The 24,406-nt window shown below is 46.7% G+C and overlaps 2 protein-coding genes across 6 annotated transcripts in view; both read right to left on the bottom strand.

The window, feature by feature from the left end:
* Positions 1-18,174, bottom strand: part of LOC115197618 (dynamin-1-like protein) — a 28,563-nt gene extending 10,389 nt beyond the window's left edge. The window contains exons 1-12 of one of the 4 annotated variants that reach the window (XM_029759316.1): positions 17,704-18,174; positions 16,538-16,682; positions 15,221-15,256; positions 14,201-14,247; positions 11,327-11,398; positions 10,578-10,664; positions 10,142-10,304; positions 6,222-6,342; positions 5,828-5,959; positions 5,417-5,623; positions 4,609-4,729; positions 4,183-4,338 (exon numbers count right to left, since the gene is read on the bottom strand). In XM_029759316.1, the coding sequence (XP_029615176.1) occupies positions 4,183-4,338; positions 4,609-4,729; positions 5,417-5,623; positions 5,828-5,959; positions 6,222-6,342; positions 10,142-10,304; positions 10,578-10,664; positions 11,327-11,398; positions 14,201-14,247; positions 15,221-15,256; positions 16,538-16,682; positions 17,704-17,805 (1,389 nt within the window). In that variant the 5' untranslated portion in view covers positions 17,806-18,174. The remainder of the gene's footprint in view (positions 1-4,182; positions 4,339-4,608; positions 4,730-5,416; positions 5,624-5,827; positions 5,960-6,221; positions 6,343-10,141; positions 10,305-10,577; positions 10,665-11,326; positions 11,399-14,200; positions 14,248-15,220; positions 15,257-16,537; positions 16,683-17,703) is intronic. The other 3 variants (XM_029759318.1, XM_029759317.1, XM_029759319.1) reach the window with 3 other exon arrangements.
* A 910-nt stretch (positions 18,175-19,084) lies between these two features.
* On the bottom strand, positions 19,085-23,068 carry LOC115197617 (dnaJ homolog subfamily B member 9). 2 transcript variants are annotated; one of them, XM_029759314.1, is made up of 3 exons: positions 22,963-23,068; positions 21,870-22,100; positions 19,085-21,187 (listed from the first exon to the last, which is right to left on the bottom strand). In XM_029759314.1, the coding sequence occupies exons 2-3, from the start codon at positions 22,084-22,086 to the stop codon at positions 20,739-20,741; spliced, it is 666 nt and encodes a 221-aa protein (XP_029615174.1). In that variant the 5' UTR covers positions 22,087-22,100; positions 22,963-23,068; the 3' UTR covers positions 19,085-20,738. The 2 variants fall into 2 exon arrangements, with proteins under 2 accessions (XP_029615174.1, XP_029615175.1); XM_029759315.1 differs by lacking the exon at positions 22,963-23,068 and adding an exon at positions 22,260-22,295.
* Between the last annotated feature and the right edge of the window lie 1,338 nt (positions 23,069-24,406).

The following is a 24,406-nucleotide window of genomic DNA, read 5'->3' as shown; positions in this document are numbered from 1 at the left end:
GTGAGGACGTTTCTTTTTTTGCTGAGTTTACATTCACATGGGCCAGTTTATTTAGGTACACCACCCAGTTCACGAAAATGGATCGCTCCTACAGACAGTGAGACATGTGGCTGTGGCTTGTTATATAAAGGAGCCAGACATGGAGGCATTCAGTTACTGTTTGATTGACCGTTAGGTCACTCTTTTTGACCATCCTAAGGGACTTTGAGTGGTATATTCATTGGGCCCAGGCACACCGGATGAAGTATCTCAGAAACGGTCGCCCTTCTGGGATTTTCACGCACGAAAGTGTCTAGGGTTTACTGAGAATGGTGAGGAAAAAACATAAAAAACACTTCCAGTCATCGACAGTCCTGTGCACGAAAACAGCTTGTTGATGCGAGGCCGAAGGAGAACGGCAAGAATCATGCAAGCTGACAGCGAGCCACATACAGACAAATAATGGTGCAGTACAACAGTAGTGTGCAGAGCGGCATCACGGAAAGCACAACTCGTCGGTCCTTGTCACAGATGGGCTATTGCAGCAGACGACCACACCGGGTTCCACTCCCATCAGCTAAAAACAGGAAGAAGCGACTCCAGTGGGCAGACGATCACCAACACTGGACATTTGAGGAGTGGAAAAACGTTGCCTGGTCCAACAAATCTCAGTTCCTGTTTTATCATGCTGATGGCAGAGTCAGGATTTGGCGTAAGCAGCAGGAGTCCATGGCCCCATCCTGCCTGGTGTCAACAGTACAGGCTGGTGGCGGAGGTGTACGGCTGTCCAATCTGCAGCAACTGCGTGATGCCATCAGATCAGCATGGAGAAAAATCCCTGTAAACATTTCCAACTTGTAGAATCCATACCCCAAAGAATTCAGGCTGTTCTGGAGGCAAAGGGGGGGGGGGGGGGTCCGATACGGTACTAGATGGGTGTACCTAATAAATTGTCTGGTGAGTGTAATGTGTGTGTAGACAGTATATTAATAGAAAAGGTGTATACAGCGGTAGTTATATAGGATGAGCAATGATTAGGATACAGTATACACATATGAAGTGGCTTAAACAGTGTGTGTGTAAACATTATTAAAGTGACCAGTGATCAATAACTATGTACATGGGGCAGCAGTCTAAGGTGCAGGGTAGAGTATCCTGTGGTAACCAGCTAGAAAAGTGACAAGGATTCAGGGCACTAATGCGACTAGCCCTGACGCTTCTCCGTCTTTCCCCCCTGCCCCGCTACAAAGTTTCTCCCTGCAGGCAGTCACTGAGTCCGAGGTGCTAAAGGAGCTCCTTAAACTTGACCCCCCCAAAAAAACATCTGGGTCAGATGGTTTGGATCCTTTCTTCTTTAAGGTTGCAGCCCCTATCATCGCCAAGCCCATCGCTGACCTTTTTAACCTGTCTCTCCTCTCTGGGGAGGTTCCCATTGCTTGGAAGGCAGCCATGGTTCGTCCTTTATTTAAAGGGGGAGATCAAGCTGATCCTAATTGTTATAGGCCTATTTCTATTTTGGATTTGTCACAGCAACCTTAAAAGGACCTAAATGATGTCACCATTGCCCTTGATTCTAAGCAATGTGGTGCTGCCATTTTTATTGACACGGTAGACCAAGCCATTCTTGTGGGCTGGCTAAGGAGTATTGGTGTCTCCGAAGGGTTTTTGGCCTGGTTTGCTAACTACCTCTCTCAAAGAGTGCAGTGTATAAAGTCAGAACATCTGCTGTCTCAGCTACCGCCTATCACCAAGGGAGTACACCAAGGCTTGATCCTAGACCCCACGCTCTTCTCAATTTACATCAACAACATAGCTCAGGCATTAGGAAGCTCTCTCATTCATTTATATGCAGATGATAGTCTTATACTCAGCTGGCCCTTCCCTGGATTTTGATATAAATCTCTACAACAAAACTTCCTTAGTGTCCAACAAGCTTTCTCTGCCCTTATTAACCTTGTTCTGAACACCTCAAAAACAAAGGTCATGTGGTTTGGGAAGAAGAATACCCCTCTCCCCACAGGTGTGATTACTACCTCTGAGGGTTTAGAGCTTGAGGTAGTCACCTCATACAAGTACTTGGGAGTATGGCTTGATGGTACACTGTCCTTTATCTCAGCACATATCAAAGCTGCAGGCTAAATTTAAATCTAGACTTGGTTTCCTCTATTGTAAATCGCTCCTCTTTCACCCCAGCTGCTAAATTAACCCTGATTCAGATGACCATCCTACCCATGCTAGATTACGGAGACGTAATTTATAGATCAGCAGGTAAGGGTGCTCGAGCGGCTAGATGTTCTTTACCATTCGGCCACATCTCTGCACTCTATACTCCTCTAAACTGGTCATCTGTGTATACCCGTTGCAAGACCCACTGGTTGATGCTTATTTATAAAACCTTCTTAGGCCTCACTCCCCCCTATTTAATATACCAACTGTCGCCCTCATCCTCCACATACAACACCCGTTCTGCCAGTCACATTCTGTTAAAGGTCCCCAAAGCACACACATCCCTGGGTCGCTCCTCTTTTCAGTTCGCTGCAACTAACGACTGGAACAAGCTGCAACAAACACTCAAACTGGACAGTTTTATCTCTCCATCTCTTCATTCAAAGACTCAATCATGGACACTTACTGACAGTTGTGGCTGCTTCGCATGATGTATTGTTGTCTCTACCTTCTTGCCTTTGTGCTGTTGTCTGTGTCCAATAATGGTTGTACCATGCTTTGTGCTGCTAACATGCTGTGTTGTCATGTGTTGCTGCCTTGCTATGTTTTTGTCTTAGGTCTCTCTATATTGTGTTATATATATTTAATTTATTTTGAATAGCAGCCCCCGTCCCCGCAGGAGGCCTTTTGCCTTTTGGTAGGCCGTCATTGTAAATAAGAATTTGTTCTTAACTGACTTGCCTCGTTAAATAAAGGTAAAATAAAACTGGGCAGAGGATAGTGGTGACTGTTTAACAGTCTGATGGCCTGGAGATAGAAGCTGTTTTTCAGTCTCTGGGTCCCAGCTTTGATGCACCTGTACTGTCTCCGCCTTCTAGATGATAGCGGGGTGAACAGGCCGTGGCTCGGGTGGCTGAGGTCCTTGATGATGTTCTTGGCCTTCCTGTGACATCGGGTGCTGTAGATGTCCTGGAGGGCAGGCAGTGTGCCCCCGGTGATGCGTTGGGCTGACCTCACCACCCTCTGGAGAACCCTGCGGTTGCGTGCGGTACCAGGCGGTGATACACCCCGACAGTATTCTCTCAACGGTGCATCTGTAGAAGCTTGGCTGTGGTCAATGAACAGCATTATTACATAGGTATTTATCTTGAGGTGGGATAGGGCAGTGTGCAGTGCAATGGCGATTGCATCGTCCGTGGATCTGAATATTGTTGTGGGACTAGGGTGTCTGGTAAGGTGGAGGCGAAATGGTCCTTAACTAGCCTCTCAAAGCACTTCATGATGACAGAAGTGAGTTCTATGGGGCAGTAGTAATTTAGTTCAGTTACCTTCGCTTTTCTTGGGTACAGGAACAATGGTGGACATCTTGAAGCAAGTGGGGACAACAGACCGGGATAGGGAGAGATTGAATATGTCCGTAAACACTCGGAGGACACGACTTGGGATGCCGTCTGGGCCTGCAGCCTCGTGTGGGTTAACACGATTAGTCCAGGGACTGAACGTTGGCGAGTAATATACTGGGAAGCGGTGGACGGTATGCACGCCGCCTGAGTCTGACTAGGGCCCCACTGCTATCCCGTGTGGCTCAGTTGGTAGAGCATGGTGTTTGCAACGCCAGGGTTGTGGGTTCGATTACCACGGGGGACCAGTACGGGGGGAAAAAAAAAAAAAAATGTATGAAATGTATGCATTCACTACTCTAAGTTGCTCTGGATAACAGTGTCTGCTAAATGACTCAAATGTAAATCTCTTCTCCTACGTGGGTGGTTTGGTGCAGCCCCTGGGATGATCAGAACTGCCTCGGGAAGTTCAAAACAAAGGATCCAAGTCAGGGAAGTCGAATGTCTGGCAAGTGACCGCCGATCTAATATCCAAAAGTTATTTCCGGCTGTATACAATAATACAAGAAACATTCTGAGAAAATAATGTAAGAAATAACAATAAGTTGGCAAGGAGCTAGGAACAAGGCGACCGTGTCTGTCGGCCACCACCTTGCCAAAACAGAGTGAACTTGTGTGTGTGTGTGTGTCCCTCTACCTGTGTGCTGTAGTTGCTGCAGTGCTGGATGATTCTCTGCATCTCTTCGTGAACCAACTCTACACAGCGCAGGCTGGGCTCCTCCAGTCTCTTCACCTGTCTCTTCACCAGCAGCTCAAACGACACCTCAGGTACAAACAGGGCTGGCCGCGGGCCCTACAGAGAGAGAGAGAGACTACATTACCCAGCAGTCTCTGGCTAACACACAACTCACAGCTTAGAAGAATAGTTAAGTGTTCATTTTCTTAAGAGAGAAGGTAAATGTGTCTTTTTCTGCTTTGAACTCAAGCTAAAATAACAAGCTTACCCCTTAAACAGATGTGTCAAACTGATCGTCAAAACACTGAACATTGCATCATTGTACTTGAAATGAACATGGATCCCAACAAATGTGAGGCTGTACATAACCAGTAGCATACAACTCACTGTAGCATTCCTAATAGCTGTTAGCACGTCTATGGTGGTCAGACCTCCCAGCGGGTCGACGGACTCCAGCGTCCGACCAAACGTCTCATGGAAAATATAACAGATTCGTGCTCCACCACACCTGGAAGAGAACAACAATGTCATTTCGAGAGCTAAGGTTCTATCGGCATTTGTCAAAACTGAGTTGACAGCCTTGTTCTACTATATAGTACTCTAAATGCCACAATTGTTATGCAAAATAAATATATATATACAAATTTGCGGACACCATTCAAACCAATGAGGTTTTGGAACTTTTTTAGATAAAATGTTGAAGTCCCAAGCTCTCGCTATGTAACTGAATGATCAAAGTAGGAGGTTAGTTAATCTAGCCAAGCTAATCTACCTCCTACACAGTTGTATGGGCTCCCGAGTGGCGCAGCGGTCTAAGGCACTGCATCTCAGTGCAAGAGGCGTCACTACAGTCCCTTGTTCGAATCCAGGCCGTATCACATCCGGCAGTGATTGGGAGTCCCATAGGGCGGCGCACAATTGGCGAAGAGCGTCGTCCGGGTTTGGCCGGGGTAGGACGTCATTGTAACAAATGATTTGTTCTTAACCGACTTGCCTAGTTAAATAAAAGGTTAAATAAATAAACATTGGACTGCAAAAGCTTCCAATTGTTTGACTTGTGACGCTCAATTTGAACTGGCGCCACCTTCTGGCAATTAGTAGAGGTGCAAGAGGTTTTTTCCATCCTTCCTAATTTTCTCTTCAAATAAATGAACTAAATACTAAAAGGGGGGAGGGGGGGGTATAAGTTGCTCACAGTTCTGTTGTCTCTATGTACTTAGCGGTGCCCTCGATAGTGTGGCAGTACTCTGCAGCGAACTTGGTGATGAGCTGCAGCAGAGTAGAGCTCTGGTCCTCTACAGGTTCACCATAGCTACTCAGCAGGGACTGGTACTGGGCCGCCAGCACATTGATACGAGTCTTCAGCTCTGGGAGACAGTCTCTAATGTGATGCATCAACAACCTGGCAACGAGGAGGAGAAGAATGTGAAGTTAGAAATAAGAAAAGGGCAACAGACAGCATGATAGTCGTCCACAACGAAAGTGACTTGCTAGTTACTTTGAGTGACATTACACTTCAAAATCAGAAGTTGGTCAAATGTTTTCAAACCTCAAAACTTGTCTTCTGTTCAAGACTTGTTTGCTGAATACATTTCTATTTTCATACCTGTTCAACGTTCTGGCTAAGTATTTGGTTCCATTTCTGCTGGCGAGAGAGGGGTACTTCTTCTGTAGGAAGGCATATTCATCACGGATGGCGTCGGCCACTGACTTCTTATTGTTGATGTCGAGCTGACTCCTTGGAAAAGGAAGGAAGGTGGTACTGTGTGAGGTTTTTTAATGACATTGTAGTGTTAGAGAACATTGTAAACCAAACGTCAAAAGGAATGCTGGCCCTTTTTCCATTTTGATCTTGAGGGACTGTTGGCTTCTAGAACCCTTTGACGCACGAGGAGAGGCAATCCTCTCCCTTTAAAATATATACAGGATTTTCAAGAAGGCTGACGTCTTGCTCTATTCAACATGTTAGAGACTGAAGTGTATTGTGTAAAGGTGCAGACCTGTTGACCACTCCTATGAGGCCCAGTTTGACAGGGATGACCCGACCCATCAGTACGTCCATGGCATCTGTCCCAGCATCCATCAGGTCCAGTTTGGTCACCACAGCCAACGTCCTCCTGCCTACACACAGCAGAACCCATATTCATAAAATAATCAGAGTAGGAGTGCTGATCTAGGATCAGGTCCTCCCTGCCAGGAGAAACTCCAGGTAAAAAAAAACAGGTAACCAAGGGGTTTATACTAGGCGGCGTATCCTACGCCCAGGTAACCAAGGGGTTTATACTAGGCGGCGTATCCTACGCCCAGGTAACCAAGGGGTTTATACTAGGCGGCGTATCCTACGCCCAGGTAACCAAGGGTTTATACTAGGCGGCGTATCCTACGCCCAGGTAACCAAGGGGTTTATACTAGGCGGCGTATCCTACGCCCAGGTAACCAAGGGGTTTATACTAGGCGGCGTATCCTACGCCCAGGTAACCATGGGGTTTATACTAGGCGGCGTATCCTACGCCCAGGTAACCATGGGGTTTATACTAGGCGGCGTATCCTACGCCCAGGTAACCAAGGGGTTTATACTAGGCGGCGTATCCTACGCCCAGGTAACCAAGGGGTTTATACTAGGCGGCGTATCCTACGCCCAGGTAACCATGGGGTTTATACTAGGCGGCGTATCCTACGCCCAGGTAACCATGGGGTTTATACTAGGCGGCGTATCCTACGCCCAGGTAACCAAGGGGTTTATACTAGGCGGCGTATCCTACGCCCAGGTAACCAAGGGGTTTATACTAGGCGGCGTATCCTACGCCCAGGTAACCAAGGGGTTATACTAGGCGGCGTATCCTACGCCCAGGTAACCAAGGGGTTTATACTAGGCGGCGTATCCTACGCCCAGGTAACCAAGGGGTTTATACTAGGCGGCGTATCCTACGCCCAGGTAACCAAGGGGTTTATACTAGGCGGCGTATCCTACGCCCAGGTAACCAAGGGGTTTATACTAGGCGGCGTATCCTACGCCCAGGTAACCAAGGGGTTTATACTAGGCGGCGTATCCTACGCCCAGGTAACCAAGGGGTTTATACTAGGCGGCGTATCCTACGCCCAGGTAACCAAGGGGTTTATACTAGGCGGCGTATCCTACGCCCAGGTAACCAAGGGGTTTATACTAGGCGGCGTATCCTACGCCCAGGTAACCAAGGGGTTTATACTAGGCGGCGTATCCTACGCCCAGGTAACCAAGGGGTTTATACTAGGCGGCGTATCCTACGCCCAGGTAACCAAGGGGTTTATACTAGGCGGCGTATCCTACGCCCAGGTAACCAAGGGGTTTATACTAGGCGGCGTATCCTACGCCCAGGTAACCAAGGGGTTTATACTAGGCGGCGTATCCTACGCCCAGGTAACCAAGGGGTTTATACTAGGCGGCGTATCCTACGCCCAGGTAACCAAGGGGTTTATACTAGGCGGCGTATCCTACGCCCAGGTAACCAAGGGGTTTATACTAGGCGGCGTATCCTACGCCCAGGTAACCAAGGGGTTTATACTAGGCGGCGTATCCTACGCCCAGGTAACCAAGGGGTTTATACTAGGCGGCGTATCCTACGCCCAGGTAACCAAGGGGTTTATACTAGGCGGCGTATCCTACGCCCAGGTAACCAAGGGGTTTATACTAGGCGGCGTATCCTACGCCCAGGTAACCAAGGGGTTTATACTAGGCGGCGTATCCTACGCCCAGGTAACCAAGGGGTTTATACTAGGCGGCGTATCCTACGCCCAGGTAACCAAGGGGTTTATACTAGGCGGCGTATCCTACGCCCAGGTAACCAAGGGGTTTATACTAGGCGGCGTATCCTACGCCCAGGTAACCAAGGGGTTTATACTAGGCGGCGTATCCTACGCCCAGGTAACCAAGGGGTTTATACTAGGCGGCGTATCCTACGCCCAGGTAACCAAGGGGTTTATACTAGGCGGCGTATCCTACGCCCAGGTAACCAAGGGGTTTATACTAGGCGGCGTATCCTACGCCCAGGTAACCAAGGGGTTTATACTAGGCGGCGTATCCTACGCCCAGGTAACCAAGGGGTTTATACTAGGCGGCGTATCCTACGCCCAGGTAACCAAGGGGTTTATACTAGGCGGCGTATCCTACGCCCAGGTAACCATGGGGTTTATACTAGGCGGCGTATCCTACGCCCAGGTAACCAGGGGTTTATACTAGGCGGCGTATCCTACGCCCAGGTAACCAAGGGGTTTATACTAGGCGGCGTATCCTACGCCCAGGTAACCAAGGGGTTTATACTAGGCGGCGTATCCTACGCCCAGGTAACCATGGGGTTTATACTAGGCGGCGTATCCTACGCCCAGGTAACCAAGGGGTTTATACTAGGCGGCGTATCCTACGCCCAGGTAACCAAGGGGTTTATACTAGGCGGCGTATCCTACGCCCAGGTAACCAAGGGGTTTATACTAGGCGGCGTATCCTACGCCCAGGTAACCAAGGGGTTTATACTAGGCGGCGTATCCTACGCCCAGGTAACCAAGGGGTTTATACTAGGCGGCGTATCCTACGCCCAGGTAACCAAGGGGTTTATACTAGGCGGCGTATCCTACGCCCAGGTAACCAAGGGGTTTATACTAGGCGGCGTATCCTACGCCCAGGTAACCAAGGGGTTTATACTAGGCGGCGTATCCTACGCCCAGGTAACCAAGGGGTTTATACTAGGCGGCGTATCCTACGCCCAGGTAACCAAGGGGTTTATACTAGGCGGCGTATCCTACGCCCAGGTAACCAAGGGGTTTATACTAGGCGGCGTATCCTACGCCCAGGTAACCAAGGGGTTTATACTAGGCGGCGTATCCTACGCCCAGGTAACCAAGGGGTTTATACTAGGCGGCGTATCCTACGCCCAGGTAACCAAGGGGTTTATACTAGGCGGCGTATCCTACGCCCAGGTAACCAAGGGGTTTATACTAGGCGGCGTATCCTACGCCCAGGTAACCAAGGGGTTTATACTAGGCGGCGTATCCTACGCCCAGGTAACCAAGGGGTTTATACTAGGCGGCGTATCCTACACCCAGGTAACCAAGGGGTTTATACTAGGCGGCGTATCCTACACCCAGGTAACCAAGGGGTTTATACTAGGCGGCGTATCCTACACCCAGGTAACCAAGGGGTTTATACTAGGCGGCGTATCCTACACCCAGGTAACCAAGGGGTTTATACTAGGCGGCGTATCCTACACCCAGGTAACCAAGGGGTTTATACTAGGCGGCGTATCCTACACCCAGGTAACCAAGGGGTTTATACTAGGCGGCGTATCCTACACCCAGGTAACCAAGGGGTTTATAGTAGGCGGTGTATCCTACACCCAGGTAACCAAGGGGTTTATACTAGGCGGTGTATCCTACACCCAGGTAACCATGGGGTTTATAGTAGGTGGTGTATCCTACACCCAGGTAACCAAGGGGTTTATAGTAGGCGGCGTATCCTACACCCAGGTAACCAAGGGGTTTATACTAGGCGGCGTATCCTACACCCAGGTAACCAAGGGGTTTATACTAGGCGGCGTATCCTACACCCAGGTAACCAAGGGGTTTATAGTAGGCGGTGTATCCTACACCCAGGTAACCAAGGGGTTTATACTAGGCGGTGTATCCTACACCCAGGTAACCATGGGGTTTATAGTAGGTGGTGTATCCTACACCCAGGTAACCAAGGGGTTTACACTAAGCGGTGTATGCCATGGCATGTCTGACATAAGGATTAAAGGATTTTGAGAAACCACTGTAGGAGACAGCCAATTTAGATAAACAGAGAGAAAGCAGGAGAGAGAGAGCGTACGGAAGAGAGACAAAGAGCGAGAGACAGACAGTCAGCTACACACAAAAGAGAAGAAATTGAGAGCAGGAGAAAGGTGTTTACCGTCAGGGTCGACCTCGCGCGCCACTTTGAGGGCCTCTGAGGTGGCCATGTCTGTGTTGGCAGCAGTCACAGCCAAGATGATAGAGTTGGGGTTAGAGATGTGCTTCACGATCAAGTCTTTGATCTGCACCTCTATGTCTTTGGGCTGGTCTCCCACCGGCACCTGGGTGGACATACACACTGTCAACATAGCCTGCCCATTTCACATTTCAAACAATACTTGGGGTTCTGTCTCCTTCAATGTTCAGTGAACCATGCTGGCAACATGAATACCCTTGCCTGAGCTCTGAAGACTTGAATTAGCTCCAAGAGATAATGCCTTGACTTTAGCTCAGCAGACTAAGTACGTTTTGAGGCGGGTTCAAACCAACTCGATCCCACTTGCGCAACTCAATTAGCATTTCAATTTGAAATAAAAACATTTGTTTGTGTGTACCTTGGTGATACCTGGCAGATCAACCAGTGTGAGGTTGACTACGTGAGGGGAGAAGATTTTCAGGTGTATGGGTTCATCCGTGATTCCCTGGAAGAAGACCAACAGAAATGTCAGTTCAGCAGTTGGTAAAGATAACACGTCTTTGACTGGGACTATCTTCACACTAAATGATTTTGTTGTTGACATTTGTATTTATTATGGATCCCCATTAGCTGTTGCCAAGGCAACAGCTACTCTTCCTGGGGTCCAGACAGACCAAAGCACCCACATTACATAGAAAACAGTGAACTATGTTCGTACTGAATGAACTAAAGATAAAACAGTACATCATATAACATCTCTACACCACCACATATCCACAACATGTTCAATACCACCATACAACAATATCACAATGTGTGCTGATGCATGTGCCTGTACCTTTGTGTGTGTCTCTTCACAGTCCCCGTTGTTCCATAAGCTGTACTTAAAAAAAGTATCTGATTCTACTGCTGCATCAGTTACCTGATGTGGAATAGAGTTCCATGTAGTCATGGCTCTATGTGGTACTGTGCGCCTCCCATAGTCTGTTCTGGACTTGGAGACTGTGAAGAGACCTCTGGTGGCATGTCTTGTGGGGTATGCATGGGTATCATACCTTGTTACCGACATACCTTGTTACCGACATACCTTGTTACCGACATACCTTGTTACCGACATACCTTGTTACCGACATACCTTGTTACCGACATACCTTGTTACCGACATACCTTGTTATTGCCAGAAACTCTTTCCGTTTCAGCTTCGATCTCGAGACGGATTTCATCGAAGTCTGTGTAGATCTAAAAACAAAACCAGTTTAACCTTAAAATGGAATAACACATTATTACATTAGGGTTTATATTAGGTGCATATGACAATTTAAATATGATTTACTATGATCTGGTCCCAACATCAAAAGGCTACTGCAAAAATCTAAATATAATTTGATTTTACAAATGTAAGCATGAAGGGAAAAAAATCCTGTATCACCAACAGCATCCATTTACAGCACGTCACAAGGCCTTCTCTGTTCGTGACCATGAAGACATCTAGAGCACCAGAGAGCAGTTCGCTGCACAGGTCTCTACTTTATATAGACCTACTCAGCCCCCCATTCCCTTCCCTCTAGTGTATCTTCAGCCCCCTTCCCTTCCCTCTAGTGTATATTCAGCCCTATTCCCACAGAGAGAGAGGGGGGTGCGACAGAGAGAGAGGGGGGGTGCGACAGAGAGAGAGGGGGGTGCGACAGAGAGAGAGGGGGGTGCGACAGAGAGAGAGGGGGGGTGCGACAGAGAGAGAGGGGGGGGTGCGACAGAGAGGGGGGGGGGTGCGACAGAGAGGGGGGGGGTGCGACAGAGAGGGGGGGGTGCGACAGAGAGGGGGGGGGTGCGACAGAGAGAGAGAGAGAGGGGGGGGTGCGACAGAGAGGGGGGGTGCGACAGAGAGGGGGGGTGCGACAGAGAGAGAGAGGGGGGGTGCGACAGAGAGAGAGAGGGGGGGGTGCGACAGAGAGAGAGGGGGGGTGCGACAGAGAGGGGGGGGTGCGACAGAGAGGGGGGGGGGTGCGACAGAGAGGGGGGGGTGCGACAGAGAGGGGGGGGGTGCGACAGAGAGAGAGAGAGAGGGGGGGGTGCGACAGAGAGGGGGGGTGCGACAGAGAGGGGGGGTGCGACAGAGAGAGAGAGAGAGAGAGAGGGGGGGTGCGACAGAGAGAGAGAGGGGGGGTGCGACAGAGAGGGTGGGGTGCGACAGAGAGAGGGGGGGGGTGCGACAGAGAGAGAGAGGGGGGGGTGCGACAGAGAGGGTGGGGTGCGACACAGAGAGAGAGGGGGGGGGTGCGACAGAGAGGGTGGGGTGCGACAGAGAGAGAGGGGTGTGACAGAGAGAGAGAGAGAGAGGGGGGTGCGACAGAGAGAGAGAGGGGGGGTGCGACAGAGAGAGGGGGGGGTGCGACAGAGAGAGAGAGGGGGGGTGCGACAGAGAGAGAGCGAGAGAGAGGGGGGTGCGACAGAGAGAGAGAGGGGGGGGGTGCGACAGAGAGAGAGAGGGGGGGGTGCGACAGAGAGAGAGAGGGGGGGGGTGCGACAGAGAGAGAGAGGGGGGTGCGACAGAGAGAGAGAGGGGGGGTGCGACAGAGAGAGAGAGGGGGGGTGCGACAGAGAGAGAGAGGGGGGGTGCGACAGAGAGAGAGAGGGGGGGTGCGACAGAGAGAGAGCGGGGGGGGGGGGTGCGACAGAGAGAGAGCGGGGGGGGGGTGCGACAGAGAGAGCGAGGGGGGGGGTGCGACAGAGAGAGAGCGAGAGGGGTGCGACAGAGAGAGAGCGAGAGGGGGGGGGGTGCGACAGAGAGAGAGCGAGAGGGGGGGTGCGACAGAGAGAGAGCGAGAGGGGCGGGGGGTGCGACAGAGAGAGAGCGAGAGAGAGGGGGGTGCGACAGAGAGAGAGCGAGAGGGGGGGGTGCGACAGAGAGAGAGCGAGAGGGGGGGGTGCGACAGAGAGAGAGCGAGAGAGAGCGAGGGGTGCGACAGAGAGAGAGCGGAGAGCGAGAGGGGGGGCTGCGAACAGAGAGAGAGCTGAGAGAGAGGGGGTGCGACAGATGAGGATGCGAGCTAGGTGACGTACGTCGGGAGGCTGTAGACGAAGCTGAGAGGAGGGGGGTGCGAGTGCGACAGAGAGAGAGCGAGAGGGGGGGGTGCGACAGAGAGAGAGCGAGAGAGAGCGAGGGGTGCGACAGAGAGAGAGAGCGAGAGAGAGGGGGGTGCGACAGAGAGAGAGAGGGGTGGGTGCGACAGAGAGAGAAAGGGGTGGGTGCGACAGAGAGAGAGCGAGAGAGAGGGGTGGGTGCGACAGAGAGAGAGCGAGAGAGAGGTGCGACAGAGAGAGAGAGAGAGAGGTGCGACAGAGAGAGAGAGAGAGAGAGAGGTGCGACAGAGAGAGAGAGAGAGAGAGGTGCGACAGGAGAGAGAGAGAGAGGGGGGGAGATGTGGACAGAGAGAGGAGAGGTGCGTACAGAGAGAGAGAGAGAGGAGGAGGTGCGACATGAGAGAGAGAGAGAGAGAGAGGTGCGACAGAGAGAGAGAGAGAGAGAGGTGCGACAGAGAGAGAGAGAGAGATGCGACAGAGAGAGAGAGAGAGGTGCGACAGAGAGAGGTGCGACAGAGAGAGAGAGAGAGGTGCGACAGAGAGAGAGAGAGAGGTGCGACAGAGAGAGAGAGAGGTGCGACAGAGAGAGAGAGAGGTGCGGACAGAGCAGAGAGAGAGGTGCGACAGAGAGAGAGAGGTGCGACAGAGAGAGAGAGAGGTGCGACAGAGAGAGAGAGGGTGCGACAGAGAGAGAGAGAGAGGGGGGTGCGCGACTGATCATGTGACTTAGAGATAGTTCCTCTCCTACACAAAACATCTAGTTATTCAAACTCATTCTTGGGAACCCCTGGCTCTGCGAAAGCCTTCCGTGTGTGTTTATATCTGCTTAGGTTTATGAAATGTTTAAGCTGTGTGTCTATTTGTGGCAGTGAAAGGGAACTCCACTGAGAATAACAGAATGCTGAAGGAGTGCTTTGCCTTGTCAGCAACCTGCATTGTTCGTACTGAGACATCGCCTACCTTGTTTTTGGTGTGTAGAAATTTGCCCCATTCCTCTCCGTCGACACCTGTGGGAATATGACAAGGCAGTCTCAGTCCCCTTTCCTAGTCTATCTGGCAGATGTCATTTGGAGTGGGCCTAGCAGCCTACTCTTAGGGCCAGTTTCCCGGACACAGATTTAGTTTAGGACTAAACTACATCAACGGGGACGCTACATTGTACCTGATTTTCAAGGTCTAGGCTTCATCTGTGTCTTGGAAAGCAGCCCATTGTGTTGTAATTAAACTGCCATGTTGACTGGTGTCAAGGGAGGATGTAAACCTATTTATTTGTTTGTTCAGCTGGGATGGGAATATGTTATGCAGGCCAATAACCCAGAGGGATACGGACACAGATCTGAACAAACAATACAGTGAGAAATGTGTTTTTTGACAAAAGCAAAGAAAATATGCCAGCTGTGAGAAAAGCATGGTTGGTGCATTATGGGAAGCACAGGAATAGGCATTACTACTACCTAGCTACCAAACACCTTTCATAAAACAATGTTATTATTTAAAACTAATAATACATGTATTAGTTGGATTAATTCAACTGAAATAATTACCTATAATTATCTATGAAATAAAATAAACAAGATTCAGCTGTTAGTTAGCTATAAGCAGCTATTTGAGGACATTTTAAGAGGTGTTTGTTTTTCAGCATGTTTAAAACGGGCGTGAATTGAAACAGAACATTTTATTTGCCCTTAAGGGCCATACTTACCACCTAATAAGTTATCACACTGTGACCATGCATTCCAAAATAGTTTTTCTTAGGATGTTCTTTCCTTATACAGAAAATACAGTGTTTTGTCTGAATCAGAGTTTGACCTTCCTGGGCTTGATTCGCTGAATCAAGCTAAGCCACAGGGTTTGTCAGCTCAAAACCAACAGGCTAAAAGGCAGGATGGGAGAGGGGGCTAACAGAAAGGGGTAGACTAGAGTAAGAAGCTGCTGATTGAACACAGACAATAGGCAATAAGGGAACAAGGAAACAGAGACCTTGGTAAAGGCGCATGTTTCTCCAAGCATTGGGGTCTGTGGTTCAGAAGAGATCAGACGACAGGAGAGAAGGGTTAGTAGTTATAGATGCAGCTCCTGCATCAAGGCCATCTGCAGCAGTGCAGTGGTTTACATCATCCTCCATGTGACTATTCCCTGCTGCAGGGCAGACTCAAGCACTCCGCCTATAGGGCAGAATGTCTCATAAACCACACAGGCTTTACTACATTTGTCATTCTATTGGGGAAAGCCTAATAGCGGCATATCTCATAAGCTGGTTTTGCATTCGGATGTCATTGTGGATGGACTATCATGACATTGAACGCTGTTGTGACTTGGTGGCTGTGTAAGAACATTCAGGTGCCTGTAGAACTTTGATAAGGGAAACACTGTTAAAGCTTATATGCCTAATTTACAGCTAGAACTTGCTAGCTTGTCCACTGCTGTGAATGCAGACTTCTATATCTGCTGAGGTGACATGGCACTTCTCACAGTCCAACTGAATAATGCACTGTGACATGACTTGCTGGTGCAGTCATTCATACGAGCATGTCCTGGTCTAAGACTTGCTGGTGCAGTCATTCATACGAGCATGTCCTGGCCTAAGACTTGCTGGTGCAGTCATTCATACGAGCATGTCCTGGCCTAAGACTTGCTGGTGCAGTCATTCATACGAGCATGTCCTGGCCTAAGACTTGCTGGTGCAGTCATTCATACGAGCATGTCCTGGCCTAAGACACTCTACCAGACTAAAAAAGGCTGGCCAATCAGAGTCAGAAACACACAGGCACACAGAGCATCAAAACACAGCATGCCACAGACACACAAACACACAGAAACACAGGCACACAGAGCATCAAAACACAGCATGTCACAGACAGACACACAGGCTGGCCAATCAGAGTCAGAAACACACAGGCACACAGAGCATCAAAACACAGCATGCGACAGACAGACAGAGACAGACAGACACAGAGACGCACAGACACACAAACCTAGGACACACACACTCAACTCAATTGGTTTAAATAGTAATCTGTGGACTGTAGACATGAGGGACAGGAAGGATGAAAACCACAACACCATCCTCAACTGCCAAGAGACACAGAGCAGCCACCAGCAGAATGTCACTTTGTCAAAGTTCACAGATTTTTCAGAAACCCTGGTTTGAGGATTTCCTTCGAGAATCAGAAGGTAATAGCCTCAGCAGAGAGGGAATACTCTAACCATGGTTTCTGAAAAACCTGGGAACGTTGATGAAAAGCATCCCAGAATTGTACAACCCTAGAGCAGTGATGGTGTCGTGTTTCCCAGTACCATTCTCCTCGCTGGTCTTCCTGCGGTCCTCTGGATCCACATGGACCAGCTGGAGGATGAGGGGCCGACGGGTGACAACGCCAGTACCACGGGGCAGAAGGTCTCTCCCCACCAGAGCCTCTAGCACTGAACTCTTCCCACTGCTCTGGAGACAGAAACACAGCACAATCAGTAACAACACAAAAAGGAAACCTGAGATAGTAAACAACACAAGTCGGCATCACTTACAAAACAAAAGAACTGATGCAATGACAGGCTGTAGTTGACCTATTTATTTTAGTTTGCACTCGGTCATGTGGAAAACAAAAAAATCCCTGAAATCACTGTCAGTTCTAACAAACCCCTCTGAGTAAATCTGTCCTTTGAAAAGCAGTAACAAGACAATGCAGAAACACTCTGGAGGCCAGATAATTGGGGAAACATCCTATGGCTGCCTTCTTGTTGCCATGGCACCTTCAGTTCAGAGGTTGCCAAAGGGCTGAGACAGTGCCATCCTCTTAGCAAATTAGTGGAATTGTGTGTGCCTGGGAGGGGATGGCGGCTACTGTAAACATGTTATGTAACACCTACAAGAGAAGGGTGTACCACCTGGAGAGAAGGGTACAGGTGCCGCCTATTTGAAGTATATAATCTCTGTTCATCTAAGCAGATGGAAGGTAATTCTAGAAATCAAACAAAGAGGATGCCTTGGAAGAGTTCAATTATGTTCACATTCATTGAAAAATATTCAAGTCTTCCAAGGCAAGGAGAAGACTGGATACAAGTGAGTGTAAACAAACCAAAACACTGTAGCGTTTCAAAATCACCTCTAGTTATTTGTTTGTTTTACTTTGGTCACGGCTTATGACACCTGCTGCTGAACATAGCAGTATGTTACAGGGGTAGTTGGCCATGTTGCACTGCCTGTCAAATTCGCTCTAGTTATCGGCTCACAATAGTGCTAAACTAGCTAGCTAACAAGTTAATTAACGTGATAGTGGTTAGCTACAGCTAAGTAACTAACGTCAGATAACCTTGCCTTGAAAACAGAGCACACGAAGCTACATTTCTATGTTTCTATGAGTGGATCTGCGTGATAGACAACAGTAGCTAGCTAACGTCGTAAGAGTGAATGAAACTCGGTAGCATGCTAGATAGCTAAAGTTCGCTAGCTGGCTGATTCTTACCTGCGTTCCAACAACAGCAATCTGCGGCAGTTGGATAATGTCCGCGCCAACTGTATTAAACACATCTTGTAATTTGTTGATGACGGGGATAAGGGCCTCCATAGCTCTGAAAAAGCTGTACCTGTCAAATAAATGGACTAACTAAAAAAAAGCAACCCTGCTAACCACAGGCACAAAGTCATCCAATGTCCCTCACACGGTTACAATGTATACTGCCCTGAAAACTGCGCAAAAAAAAATAATATTCAGCGTTGCATTATGGGACTTTGAGTTTTTACATAGGGAAACTGTCAAAGGAACAGTATTTTTTTTATTTTTATAAAGTACAAAAATAAACTACATTTACAAGCGTTGACATCATGACGCACCAATGTTACTGTAGCTTGGTTTCCATCCAATTGGCGACAGATTTTCAGTGGCGCACAGATAGAACAATGAGACTGAGATTTAACCGGATGAATAAATGTGAAGCATCCGGTTGGCGTTTCCATTCACTACCAAATATGGTGGTGAGAGGAAGAGCAGTGGCCGGATGTGGGAGAATATAGATTTATGCCGACAATTTCCTCAATGGAACATTTGATCTCAAAACCGTTTTCGGTTTCTAAAACTATAATATGTTACGAACAGAGTTGACGGTTTACAAAAATTGCGTTGTTTAGGAGTGCAAAGGGCGAATTGAGTTAATGCACACGCGCACTTCAGAGTAGGCGTTCACTAACGGAAATACTCGCTAGCTCGTGCTTGTCTCTGCCCACCATGATTAATTTAATTCAGTTTAAAACGCTGTGATCTATCTTGGGTTAGTTAAACATCTTTGAGTGGCGTTTCCTCCAAACGGACTTTGTTGCGCATTAAAAAAAACAATGCGTGGTGACGTAGTGCACACAAAATGTACTTTTTCTGTTTACATGTTCCGAATAAAAATGTAAAGTTCAGCGTTTCCATCGGATTTTAAAAACTCTACCGATTAGTTGTCATGAAAACGGTTGCGTTAAATAGAAAATATACCCACTCTGGTATTGGCACGTGCGCTCGAGGAAACTGCTCGCAGATACAGTGCGGGGAAGGCTACTCTACAATAAAATTATTATGGATGAGAGCGAGAATATTTTTATTTGTCAAACGTCAGTCAAGCGTCGATCATCATGTCACCAGAATATGACGTTCGATATTTATTGGAACACATCAAGCTCATCACCGTTCAACCTTATTTCATCTGTAGCCTAATAAACTGTATGGTTTCCCTCGTAGGACCACACCATTTCATCGCACTACCCCAAATAAAAGTTAGGTTGCAGAGAAAATTTGACTTGAGAGTGTACAAACCTGCCACACACCTGACAAAGATTGGTACAATTTCACATAATGAAAATACACATTGTTTGTTCTCATCTTTAATTTCCTGAAGCCTTTTTTATTTATTTTTCCATTTTCAAAAGGACTATACCCTATTTCCAGTCAAGGTAACACACATTTTATCCATAGGATTACAATAACTAAAGTGCTATATGGGTCATACATCAACATATCACAATGACAAAGCCAGCTAGTAACAGTGGCAAAACATATGAAGACAAGAGGAGCTGGCTTTCAAATATTGCACATGACATAAACTTGGGCACATATTCATTAAGCGTCTCGGAATAGGTTTGCTGCCGATCCAGGAACAGTTCCACCTGACCATGTAAAATGTTATTCACGTTGATCTTAAAAAAAAAGAAAAAAAAAAGGGCAGAACTGATCCTAGATAAGCACTCCTACTCAGAGAACATTTCTGAATACAAGCCCATGAGAACAGATATGTATAGTCTACAGACTAGTGAAACATGAGGTAATGGGGTGGTTATGAGGTGTTGGATGAACAACACAGGATTTTATTTACACCAATGTTAGCTTATAAATTTAAGTGGTCCATGCAGACAGCAGAAGAGATGTTAAAATTTCCTCTGGAGTGAAAATCATAACAATGTAGCTAGCTACATCAACAGCAAAAAGTTTACATGTTATGATCTTTGCCAATACAAGTTCTTGTCGATCTGAATATTTCTTTCCTAATTTCAACTTAAAGTGGCGAGCATCCCTTACCACAAAAAAAAAAGGAACTTCAGGCAGCATCAAAATGCTGCCATACAGTTTAAGTAAATGTTCTGAGGGAACATTTTTGCAGACATTGTCCATTTATCAAGCTAAAGCAAACCTGTCACAGTTCATTATCCACACTGTTTTGTTCCAACCAAAGGCTGCTGGATTCACACAATGGAGCCGTAGGCTATACAAAATACTACATGCACACAGAAAATGTCTGGGTTCGGCAGTGGTAGTAGTTACTGAAACGTTTTGGCTGACGAATTACAATAACAACGCTCAAGTAAAAACATTCTTCCATAAAAATAAAAAAAACATGAAATAAAATAACTCATGAACAATTGAAGTTGCTTAAGGCAACAATACTGATACTATGTTCAATTGCATCTTTAGGTTTGCAAGGGACTATATAACGAATAGCTTCTCCTCAAAAAGCCTATGTAAATATTAAGGGGGTTTCTAAATATACAGTATATAGAATGATATATCATTCTAAGTAGCTAATGAAAATCTGGATTCAGATTAGACTTAACACTACCCAAAAAATATTTCTCTACAACATTTAAATTCCTAACTATACTGTGAGCGATATGCTTCAAAAGCTTTTCAGTGCTTTAATTAATTGTTAAAAATTAAACTGAGTGTGCTAAAAAGTGTTTTCATTAGCTACTGTGACTCAACAAAATAGCAATGACCAGCACTTAGGTCACAGCAGCAACAAAAACAGCTTGCTCCCACCACAGGGGCCTACCCAAGTGCAAGCTGTGGCTGGGTCATGTTCATTAGAGCACAACATAGAGAAACATTTCAAAATGTTATGCAATGGAAAACAAGCCTTTCTTATGGGACAAGTTCAGATAGTACCTCCCCATTTCAGGCTGCTTTGTTCCATTTTGTGCCTGATGAACACGACCCAGGGGACGTGGATACCGACAAGACCTCTGTCCTCAGGAGCCAGTGCAGTCAGTGTAAGTGGTGACCATGTTCCCCCTGCGCTGTGTCACTGTTCTGCAGTGTTGCTTCGTTGTAGTACCCTGAAATGTGCTCTCCGTCCGCTTAGTGGTGTCCCTGTCAAAAGTAAACATTTTCTCCATGTCGTCAAACACGTCATCAAAGCCACCACCACCTGCTGCTGCTCCAAAGGCACCCTGGAAGTGTCTCTTGTGTCTGCTGTGGTGGGCCTCCTGGTGGGTCCGGAAGTGGTCCTCGAAGTGCCTTTGGTGATGGGCGTGCCGGTTCTGGCTGTAAATATCAAAGTCCTTGAACATGTCGTTGAAGTTGAAGGGCTGGTGGACGTTTGGACCGTTTCGGTCTTTGGTTATGTCATTATAGAATGTGCCGTGATCAAACTGGTCATACTCTTGTCTCCTCTTCTCATCTGATAATGTTTCATATGCTATAGATGACATAAGTGCAAGAAAATGTTTCAGATCATAGCAATGATTCTATTAGTAGTACAGTGTAAAATAAAAACACACTTTTTTAACAACAATGATGTAATTTGGCTACAGCATAATAATAAAGAAAAAACACACTGGAAGGAATGTGAGAAGATGGACATTTTTACATAAATAAAAAAGACAAAAGAGTAAAGAATGGGAATATTTAGTTTAGAGTGATCAACACAATGTTTAGCATATTTGGAGTTTCTTTAGTACATAATTTCCAGTGTTACAGTCAAGGTGCAGGTTGATGGTCACTAGACTATAAGCTGAATGTTGTTATGGATTACTCTCATGTCTGTTGATAGTGATTGACTCCAGACTGGAGGTAAAAGAACCGAGGACACTGATTATTCACGGCTGTATTGATGACATTCTGTGAACACCATGTGATTCTGTAGCAGCTGACCAAGTCACTGCCTGTTTGTTTTGACTTCCTACAAGCCTCTCGGGCTGGTGTTTACAGAACATGTTGTGCTCTCTGATTAGGATATAAAGGGCCTACACTGAGAAGGCCAGTTAGACATTTTCTCTGCTTCTGCTCTGGAGGAGACTCACTGTTGCAACTTGTAATAAACCGGAATTACTTTTGAATTACTTATTTTGTTCACCTGGAATTTCCTATTACACACTTACCCTCAGCAATTCCTCTGAACTTTGCCTCAGCATCTGGGCTCTTGTTCTTGTCTGGATGATACTTCATTGCCAGCTTGTGAAAAGCCTTCTTTATCTGACGCTCGTTGGCATCTTTCCGTACACCCAGTATGTCATAGTAGTCCTTCTTGGCAAGTATCAACTCTGTTATCATCAGGATACACACTGCAAATGTTAATGCTGACTGTGCAGTTGCCATGGTGCTGGTGGCTTCTGTAAAGTAGATATGGGGAGAGAAGAACAGCTGAGATCCCATATCTTGGCCTATACGTCTATGGTTGAGATAAGCTACACTAGATCATACACATGTTCCAAACTTCAACGCATTGAAACAAGTGCCATTTGTGATTAATTAATTAATTTTTATTTCACCTTTATTTAACCAGGTAGGCAAGTTGAGAACAAGTTCTCATTTACAATTGCGACCTGGCCAAGATAAAGCAAAGCAGTTCGACACATAACACAGAGTTACACATGGGGTAAAAACAAACATACAGTCAATAATACAGTAGATTATGCAAAGGAGTGAGCAGAAAAAAGGTCTTAAATGTCTACTAGTAGTAATATAATGTCAAACATAAAGATCCCCCTGTTCCCACATAACCTTGTATAGCAGCTAGTTAAGCAGTGCCTTGAGTTGAGAGCAGTGATACATACAGCTATCAAATTTACACTCATCTGCATAGCTCACACTGTGAGTCACGGTCATCTTGACTAACGTTAAGTAATATTGATGGAGCCAACCAGACAAATTGAGCTTGGATGAGCGAAGCATGAACTCCCTAAGAAAAAGTCAGTTTACCTGAACTGACACGATGTTACAAATAATTTCCATGTATCTTTTTCATTAATCCCAATGACGCTGGCACAACAAACGACATTGCTGATGATGTTAAATTAGCTTGCTATTTAGCTAGTTTATATATTGGTGGTTAGCAAACGTTAGCTAGATAGCTTTTTAAGCATTTAGCGCTAGCAAGCTTGATTGCCCAGTAAATCTAAAACCAATAATTCAATGACACTAATAATGAAGTTATGCGAGGACACATAGCTGCGACAATACAGTTTTGCTTACCTTTTCGCTGAACTGCGAAGGATAACTTCAGTTAGCTATCGGTTATCGCGTCGCTCTGTTTTGACGCTCCATCACACTGAACGAAAACAACACGAATCGCAATGCGATTGGACAGTTCCCGACCAAGTGACTTCTGACTCCGCCCTTACTTCCTCACTTTCCGCGGGAAAATAAACCTTGTGGAAGCGGGTTTGTTTTTCTATGGAGATAAACTGCTCATTTCCAACGTGAGGCCCTAGATCCAATTTTAGTTTCGTAACGCTTAGGTTGTTACGAATGTACTGGTGTAAATGGACGCTGTAAACGGCATCCCTCTTTTCCTCTGTTGAAGACGACATGACCACAGATACAAAACACTGATTTATTTAACTTTTATTTTATCAGGGAGTCATAATGAGATGGGAGTCATACAGAAAATACACTCATCAATATAAATACAAAATGCAAGTAGAAAGAGAAACATGGTCATAAAAAACAAACACATTCATCAGTAATAAGGTCCTCAATCAGCCTTCTGAATTTCCCTAGAGGCATCAAGTGGCTCCTGAGTGACGCAGCGGTCTAAGGCCCTGCATCTCAGAGCTTGAGGTGTCACTACAGACACCCTGGTTCGAATCCAGGCTATATCACATCCAGCCGTGATTGGGAGTCCCATAGGGCGGCGCACAATTGGCCCAGCGTCGTCCGGGTTTGGCCGGTGTAGGTTGTCATTGTAAATAAGAATTTGTATTTTAAAGTACTACTTAAGTAGTTTTTTTGGGTATCCGTACTTTACTATTTATATTTTTGACAACTTTCACTTTTACTTCACTACACCAATGTAATGAAACAGCAGGGAGCAGGTTTCGAACCCTCGACCTTCAAGCCCGAAGTCCGGCGCGCTATCGACTGTGCCGCAAAAGCATGCTCAAGCGGCAGAGTCGATTTCCGCGCTTATAAACCCAGGGTCGTTACACTATTGTACTTGTTACCCTGACAACCAACAGTACTCCTTACATTTTGAATGCGTTAAATTCACGTACTTATCAAGAGAACACGTGGTCATCCCTACTGCCTCTGGCCTGGTGGACTCACTATACACAAATTATTCTTTTGTAAATGATGTCTGAGTGTTGGAGTATGCCCCTGGCTATCCATACATTTTAAAAACAAGAAAATGATGCCGTCTGCTTTGCTTAATATAAGGAATTTTAAATGATTTATACTTTTACTTTTGATACTTAAGTATATTTTAGCAATTCCTTGCTATTTATGTAAAACCAAATACTTTAACACTTTTACTCAAGTAGTATTTTACTGGCTGACTTTCAATTTTACTTGGAACTTTCTATTAAGGTATCTATACTTTTACTCAAGTATGACAATTGGGTACTTTTTCCACCACTGGAGCTAAGAGGCACAGAGTCATCTGCAGCTATTTGTTGAGTGAGCTGAGACTTTGCCA

Source organism: Salmo trutta, chromosome 7 (assembly GCF_901001165.1).
Source record: "Salmo trutta chromosome 7, fSalTru1.1, whole genome shotgun sequence".
Taxonomy (NCBI): domain Eukaryota; kingdom Metazoa; phylum Chordata; class Actinopteri; order Salmoniformes; family Salmonidae; genus Salmo; species Salmo trutta.
This window is presented reverse-complemented; position numbering and strand designations above follow the sequence as displayed.